The sequence below is a fragment of the Spermophilus citellus genome (assembly GCF_964194105.1).
Source record: "Spermophilus citellus genome assembly, chromosome: 15".
Classification (NCBI taxonomy): domain Eukaryota; kingdom Metazoa; phylum Chordata; class Mammalia; order Rodentia; family Sciuridae; genus Spermophilus; species Spermophilus citellus.
Genome location: NC_138195.1, coordinates 76,344,403 through 76,353,123, shown reverse-complemented (window position 1 = coordinate 76,353,123; position 8,721 = coordinate 76,344,403). Strand labels below are relative to the sequence as shown.

At 40.1% G+C, this 8,721-nt stretch overlaps 1 protein-coding gene across 1 annotated transcript; it reads left to right on the top strand.

Annotated features, from left to right (window-relative positions):
- Nucleotides 1–1,187: 1,187 nt before the first annotated feature.
- Nucleotides 1,188–2,321, top strand: LOC308634645 (actin, cytoplasmic 1-like; the record flags this gene model as incomplete). The annotated part of the gene is made up of 1 exon (XM_081268640.1): nt 1,188–2,321. The coding sequence occupies one exon, from the start codon at nt 1,188–1,190 to the stop codon at nt 2,319–2,321; it is 1,134 nt and encodes a 377-aa protein (XP_081124766.1).
- Nucleotides 2,322–8,721: the final 6,400 nt, after the last annotated feature.

The following is an 8,721-nucleotide window of genomic DNA, read 5'->3' as shown; positions in this document are numbered from 1 at the left end:
ACGCATCAAAGATAAATGAGTTTCTCACTGGATCCTGCTAATTTGTTAACATGGGGTGACAGTGATTCAACTCAGATTGAGGAAAGTCATGTTCAAGTTTGCTGAGCTTATAGCTAGGGGGCTTCTACAGGTTAAGTGCTCAGTGCCACAAGACTGTTCCTCACTTCAGATGCCAATAGAAAATTTCAGGTTGCAACCTATACTTCTAACGACCTGCTGGAGTTCCTGTGACCACCCTCCTTGGAATGAATTAATTTGTCAGAGTGCCTCAGAGAATTTAGGAAACATTTTACTTATGTTAACTAACTTACTATAAAGGATATTGCAAAGGATACAGCCAGAGAGGCAATTAGATGAAACACATAGTGTGAGGTATGAGAGAAACAGCCTAGAGTCCCCTGCCTTCTCTCAACACACCAACCTCCAGGGACCTCCTTATGGTTAGCTGTCCAGAAGTTTTCTGCACACTGTCATTTTGGGTCTGTTTTATTCAGCTTTTTTGTTGCTGTGCCCAAAATACCTGGCAAGAATAATTTTAGAGGAGGAAAAGTTTATTTTGGGGCTCATGGCTTCAGGGGTCTCAGTTCTTAGATGGCCTATTGTATCCCTCAGGGCCTGAGATGAGGCAGAACATCAGGGTAGAAGTGAGTGGCAGAGGAATACATCTGGGAACATGGTACCAGGAAGCCGAGATTGATTCTATTTTCCAGGGACAAATATATATCCCAAATGCATGCCCCCAATGACCTTCCCACATTCAGTTATGACTCAATTAATCCTTATCAGAGGATTAATTCACTGATTGGGTTAAGACTCTCATAACCCAATCATTCCACCTCTAAACCTTCTTGCTTTGTCTCACATAGGAAATTTTGGGAGAAACCTCACATCTAAACCATAACAGAACCTTATGGAAGTTTCATTACATAATTACGATCAATTAAACCATTGACCACTGGCTAGCAACTCCCACTTTAGCCCCTGTCCCCTCCTAGTTCTGTCTCATGACAGGGCCAAGAAGTCATGACACCACAGTAGCCAATAAACACACCCAGAACCCAAATTTTGGTTTCTAAATACCATTCTCTAATAAGAAGAGTTAGGACTGCTGAGATCACGTCCACCCAGCGAGTACAGTCCCCTCGCTGTTCCACCGCTGCCGGTCCACACTGGCCTTGGACTTTGCCATGGAAGACTATATCGATATCGCTGCGCTCGTCCTTGACAATGGCTCCGGCGTGTGCAAGGCCGGCTTCGCGGGTGAGGATGCCCCCCGGGTGGTCTTCCCCTCCATTGTCGGGCGCCCGCGGCACCACGGCATGTTGATGGGCATAGGCCAGAAGGATTCCTACGTGGGTGATGAGGCCCAGAGCAAGAGAGGCATCCTGACCCTCAAGTACCCCATTGAGCACGGTGTAGTCACCAACTGGGATGATATGGAGAAAATCTGGCACCACACCTTCTACCATGAGCTGCGCGTGGCCCCCGAGGAGCACCCTGTGCTGCTGACTGAGGCCCCACTGAACCCCAAGTCCAACCGTGAAAAGATAGCCCAGATTATGTTTGAGAACTTCAGCACCCCGGCCATGTACGTGGCTATCCAGGCTGTGCTGTCCCTCTACGCCTCTGGCCGTACCACCAGCATTGTGATGGACTCTGGCGATGGGGTCACCCACACAGTGCCCATCTATGAGGGGTATGCCCTCACCCACGCCATCTTGCGCCTGGACCTGGCCGGCTGGAACCTAACCGACTACCTCATGAAGATCTTGACCGAGCGTGGCTACAGCTTCACCACCACAGCCGAGCGGGAAATCGTGCGTGACATCAAGGAGAAGCTGTGCTACGTGGCCTTGGACTTCAAGCAGGAGATGTCCACTGCAGCCACTAGCTCCTCCCTGGAGAAGAGCTACGAGCTGCCTGATGGCCAGGTGATCACCATTGGCAGTGAACGGTTCCGCTGCCCTGAGGCGCTCTTCCAGCCTTCCTTCCTGGGCCTGGAATCCTGCGGCATCCACGAGACCACTTTCAACTCCATCATGAAGTGTGACGTCGACATTCGCAAGGACCTCTATGCCAACACAGTGCTGTCCGGGGGCACCACCATGTACCCCGGCATTGCCGACAGGATGCACAAAGAGATCTCGGCCCTGGCGCCCAGCACCTTGAAGATCAAGATCATCGCTCCCCCGGAGCGCAAGTACTCTGTGTGGATCGGCGGCTCCATCCTGGCGTCACTATCCACCTTCCAGCAAATATGGATCAGCAAACAGGAGTACGCCGAGTCTGGCCCCTCCATTGTCCACCATAAATGCTTCTAAGGCAGACTGTTACTTTGCTTTTCTGGACAAAACCTAACTTGCTCAGAAAACAAGATGAGATCGGTATGGCTGTGTTTGTTCTCTTTTTTGTTTTGATTTTTTACTTTGTTTTGTTTTGTTTTGGCGCCTTTGACTCGGATTTAAAAACTGGAGCGGGGAAACCATACAGGAAGGTGACAGCATTGCTTTTATGTAAATTATGAAATATGATCTTTTAAAAGTCTTGCCTTAATACTTTTTGAATTTTGTTTTATTTTTGAACGGTCAGCCGTCGTGATCCCCTCTTTTAGTCCCCCAACTTTAAGGATGTATGAAAGTTCTTTGTCTTCCTGGGAGTAGAGGGATTGCCTGTACAGTCTTGAGACCAGTTCAGTAAAAATACACACCTAAAACCAAACAACCAACCAAAAATAAAGAATCAGGGATCCTCCCACAAATGGATGATTCTAGATCTGAGAAAAGGAAAATACATTATAAGCTTCTCACATTTGGTTACACCAAATGGTAAAAAGTCCCGTGAATGAAAGAAAACTTGGATGCAGGTCAGAATGCAAAAGCTTCAAAGAATGAACAACAGAATGAAAAACAACAAAATTGAATTATAACATAAGGAATAAAATAAACATAAGTCCATATTTGTAAATAAATTGACAACAAACACAATAATGGAGAAGAATGGATATATTTTCCTTATATTAGAATTCCGAATAATAATACATTGGAAAATGGGGGAAATAGAAAATCACAATTATGATTAATAATTATTCCTCAGTAATTATTAATGCAGGCAATATACCCTGAGGAATACTCAAATTAGTGGGCAAATTTTTCAGAACATATAGGATATTTGCAGAGCTTGTAAATATCTCTGATCAAATGTCTAATTATTATTTGTTGTGGATTTAACCTATGTCTGCAAATTATTTGATATTCCCCTCTCTAGAAAGTAAAGATTAATTCCCTTCCCTGAGTGTGGGTTGGACTTAATCATTTCTATCAAATGTAATAGGGAAAGGGCATAATATTCTTGTTAAGAAATATGTGACAAAACTGCAAATAAATTACAGACACCCCATTAACCAAGCAATCATATCTAATGTCGTCGGTAATGAGCCAAGGGGATATCATGTCACAAATACTCAGATGCCCACTAGAAGGAGCTTCCAAAGAACAAAGCTGGAATAATATGAGCAACTAAAGTAACATGCATTGATGGTCACTTCTCTTCTATAGTCTTTTTTCCAAAAATCCATAATCAAAGTTTAAAAATGTCACTAGCCAAACCTACAATGAGGGGCAGTCAAAACACACATGACCAGTACTTTTAGAAGTGTCAAGTTCATGAAAGGCAAGGAAGACCATAAGAAACATCACAGATTGAATCTCATGAGAACTCAATGTGATATGACATACTGGATCCAATACTTGACAAGAAAAAGGACTTAGTGGGAAAACAATTGAAATCCAAATAGAATGTGGTTTAGTTAACAGAATTTATGTTAAGGTTTAACATCTTAGTTTTGATAAATGTACTATGGTTACTTAAGAGGTTAATATTAGAGGAAACTGGATGAAAGATATACAGGAATTTATTATCTGTGAAACTCTTCTGTAGTCTAAATTATCTACAATAATTTAAAAATAAAAGTCAAATTTAAAAAGTTACTTTCCAAGAATGCCTTTTAAACTTGTTCCAGCCCCCATGGGTCTTGTTCTCCAAACCCTTATTCTGATGGAGTTTTCTCATATTTTGTTGAAGTGTTCTACATTTATATTCATGGGGGATATTGATTGTAATTCCTTTTCTTATAGAGTCATATGGCTTTGATATCAGACCAATTATGTTTGGAAATTGCTGAGGGCCATTACCAAGTAGGAAATTTCCTTGCCAGCGTACCCCATGTTAATTTCGCTGTTGACATTGCATGTTAGGTGACCCTGCCCAAGGACGAGGGTGGATCCAGGATTAGGGTGTATCCTGCAGTTTGAGGAAGTATCCCAGTCCTTGGGTTTAGGGCGTTCCCGGTTTAAGACAAATTTAAGGCGTTCCCAGTTTAAGACCTTGGATTTTAGGGAAGTTCGATGTTGAGGATTATTGCTGCTGGAATTAGGGCGTTCCTGCTGCCTAAGCTCCTGTTGAACTCTCGTGAGATTCAGAGAGCATTTTGGGAAAAAAGCCTCGTGGAGTAGGTGAATTGGGTGGCAGCAGAACTGGGATTGCCCCAGAACGTGTGTGGAGGCCGGTGTGAGTTCGGGAATAAAGAATTGCTGTTTGAATCTACAAAGCTGTGTGGTGGCTCGTGATTCTGTGCCCAGCCAAGACTGCGGCATTTGGTGGCCCGTACGGGGATGTCTGAAGCTTGGGGGTAAGTGAATTTGCTCGCTCCTGAAGGAGAGCAAAAAAAAAAAAAAAAATGTGTGACTATTTCAAAAAACAATGTGTTCTTGTTTTGATTTATTTTGTTTTTATTTCAAGTTGCCTGTTCTTAGAACTTTCTCAGGCAAACTGGGGAAAATGGTTGACTCAAGGCTTGAAGTTGTTCGCCTCCGAGGAAGAGAAATTGTTAGAGGAAGGAGGCACCCCAGTAAGACCAAGAACAGCTAGGACATATGTTGATACAATACAAAAATGTAGCCCATGGCTTTTTAAAGACAAGTTATTAAATATATCGATGGGACCATCATGGTATCCTGTAGAAGGATTTTTCTTCAACAAGAAAGAGATGGCTAGTTTTGTTTACTACTTTTGTCTAAGATCTTGGTTACAGACATCTAATTAATTTACAAAGCTAAAGTGTTAAAATATCAACCACAAATATGAAATCAAGTACTCTTTACTTATTAAGTTCCATAAGGTAATATATGTAAACATTATGTGTGTTTTCATAAATTGGTAAATAGAAAAAGTTTAATACTGCTTTGGTATGTGTCTTTGCTGAAACAAGGTTACTAAGTCTTAAGATTCTATCAGGTGTAATTTATGTACAAAAAGTATAAGAAGTTTCAGTTGGGTTTCAATTACAATATTATAGTACCTTAAAAAACATGAAAGTATTTCATCTTATTAAAGTGGAGTAATTTGTCTAAATCAGAAATTTTATAAGGGTTGTTTCAGAATGTGAATTTATAAAATGGGTTAATGGTTAAAAAAGAGATATAAAAAGATTCAAGATGTGGAAATATATTTTAATATAAAAGGTTAAAGGAAAAAGAAATGTTTCCAGATGAGATAATCTCTGTGTGGTAAAGTAAAAAGTTGTAAAATGCCATTTTAAAAGATTTTGAGGAAACTAGACTTAATTTAAAAGCTTGAGAAAGGAAGAAAGAAGAAAAAGGTATTTGTACATGGCAGATTGAGACAAAGCTTCTTAATGGAGAAAAAAAAAAAAGCCTTTGGTTGAAGGGCAGCCATGTAAACTAACATTAAGCGATTTAAACAGAATCTAAGCCTCTTTTAAAAGAGTAAAGCTGTAGGTGGTGAAAAGGTACATTTAAAAGTACAGTATAGATGATAATTGAAGGCTTTAAAAGATTAAATTGAAGGTGGTCGAGATACCTTCATGGCGGAAAAAAGATTGCTTTACTCATCAAACTATTTAAATGTACTTATTAAACTATAGAGGGAGATGAGATAATCTTTGTGTGGTAAAGTAAAAAGTTGTAAAATGTCTAAATAAGTTGCAAAAGGCTTTAAAAGGTTAAATTGAAGGTGGTTAAGATGCCTTCATGATGGAGAAAAAAAAAACCCATGAAAATGGGAAGATAATAAGATAAAAGATATTTAGATAAAGAAGATTAAAAATTTGAAGTGAAAAACTTTAAAAACAGAAGTACAGAAAGGTAAAAAAAAAGAGAAGATGTAGAAAGATAAAAGATATAGGAAGATAAAAAGATGTAGAAAGACAAGAATTTTAAACCCACAAAATAGGAAACAAAAGAAAATTAGGAGAGAAAAAAGCAACTAAGGGTAAATATAAAAACCTTAGAAGAAAACTAGAAGATAGAAATAAGATTGAAAATGTCAAGTAAAGGTATTTCAGATAGAAAATGCAAGAGGCTAAGACAACTATGGTTTAAAACCACATCAAAAAATTAAAAGGACTAAAGTAATTCTAAAAACTAAGGCAGAATGCTTTTGAATGACTTAAATTTAAAAGGATCTTATAGGGGTATATATCCCCCAAAGATAAAATAACCCTTTTTACTCTAAACTTTTTAAATTTGGATTCATCAGGACTTAGTGCTGCGGAAAGACATATGTATCCGAAAAATGTACATAAGCTTAAGGTACTTTGGAAAGATATTCTAACAGGACAATGGAAAGGTCCTGATCCAGTTATTGTCTGGAGTCGGGGTTCCGTTTTTGTTTGTTTCCACAGGGAGAACAGCAGCCGATTTGGACACTAACTAAAGCAATTTCTACAGACCAAAAAGAAGATGATTTGACTCAAATACATAACAGCTGATATCCAGAGCTCCAGCTTGGCTATTCTTACATCTGTGACAGTGATTAACCAAGGTGTTTTTTTTTCAATATCTATTTTATTATTGCATTTTTCCCACATCGTAAAGTTCTATTTTATTTTTGAGCTCATACAAACCTAGGTTAATGTTTTTCTGATCAGTTTTATTTTTTGACTGTTTTATTTTTTGACTGTGGAGTTTTTAAACATTGCAATGGAGATTTCACCTAGGTAAAACTACAAGGCCTTTATTGTCTTATGTGTTGTATGTTATGTGTGCACATTTCTGTTTTGTGTTGTATGTCTGTATGTGTGTATGTCCATATTTCATATATAAGGAGCGCTCATGAAAAAATGGATCCGAATTTTTTTTTTATTCACGTGATTTAAATGCTTTAATTTTAATTAGGTAAACAGCTGTTAAGGATTGTTTTTAAAGGTGGTTAACAGATCTGTTTGCTTACTAATTTAAATTAGGTAAACAGCTGTTAAGGATTGTTTTTTAGGAGGTTAACAGATCTGTTTGTTTACTTTCACCTTTCCTTTTCATTATATTTAATAATTCTGTTCAGGATAATGTCTCTTTAGCATCATTGCCAGAATTCCCATCTCCATCCAAGTGCCGGTGAAGACTAAGATAAAACCAAACTACAGCTTCTATGATAGCCATCACAGTAACTGTATAAACTGATGCATCAATGAATATAACTCAACAAGTTATGCTCAATCAAGGACTCGATTTACTTTGGGAGGAAATGGACATATTGATAGACTCCTCCGATTTGAACTGCCTGCAGAACTTGCCTGAACTATATATCAGTTGCATGCATTGTGAAATATCATCTGATGCAGCGAATTGTGGTACTGCTGGCATACCTTTGCTGATGGTGTCACCAGTGATGCAATTTCCTTGCCAGCGCACCCCATGTTAATTGTGGTAATGCTGGCATATCTTTGCTGATGGTGTCACCAGTGACGCAATTTTTCCAAAGGAGCCGTCAATTGGCTTGGTGTCGTGGCATTTCTGTATCCTCCTCCCTTCTACTAGTGATGGTCTAAAATTTGGGGGCCAACAGAGGTGAGGCAAGAACCTCACCCCCCCACTGGTGCATAGGCCTTTCCACAAGCTTGGCTGTATGCTGGACCGGTAGTCAGTGACGGGTTGATCTGATTGCAGTGGATTCAACCTAAGACAGGAGGCTGACGCCTAAAGGTCAGTTTTCCCATGACGGGTAAGAACCATATGTTGAATTGGACAACCTACCAGGCACGGTCCTTAAGCCACATTGCTTGTTGTTTAATTAATCAGAAGGGGGGAGATGCTGAGGGCCATTACCAAGTAGGAAATTTCCTTGCCAGCGTACCCCATGTTAATTTCGCTGTTGACATTGCATGTTAGGTGACCCTGCCCAAGGACGAGGGTGGATCCAGGATTAGGGTGTATCCTGCAGTTTGAGGAAGTATCCCAGTCCTTGGGTTTAGGGCGTTCCCGGTTTAAGACAAATTTAAGGCGTTCCCAGTTTAAGACCTTGGATTTTAGGGAAGTTCGATGTTGAGGATTATTGCTGCTGGAATTAGGGCGTTCCTGCTGCCTAAGCTCCTGTTGAACTCTCGTGAGATTCAGAGAGCATTTTGGGAAAAAAGCCTCGTGGAGTAGGTGAATTGGGTGGCAGCAGAACTGGGATTGCCCCAGAACGTGTGTGGAGGCCGGTGTGAGTTCGGGAATAAAGAATTGCTGTTTGAATCTACAAAGCTGTGTGGTGGCTCGTGATTCTGTGCCCAGCCAAGACTGCGGCAGGAAATTTTCTCTTCACTCAGTTTTTTGGAAGAGTTTGAGAAGGAGTGTTGCTAAATTTAATGCTTTTTAAAATTGTCTGGTAGAATTCATCAGTAAAACCAGGCCTTGCAAAGTCAGCGACAAATGGCATGAGTGGACA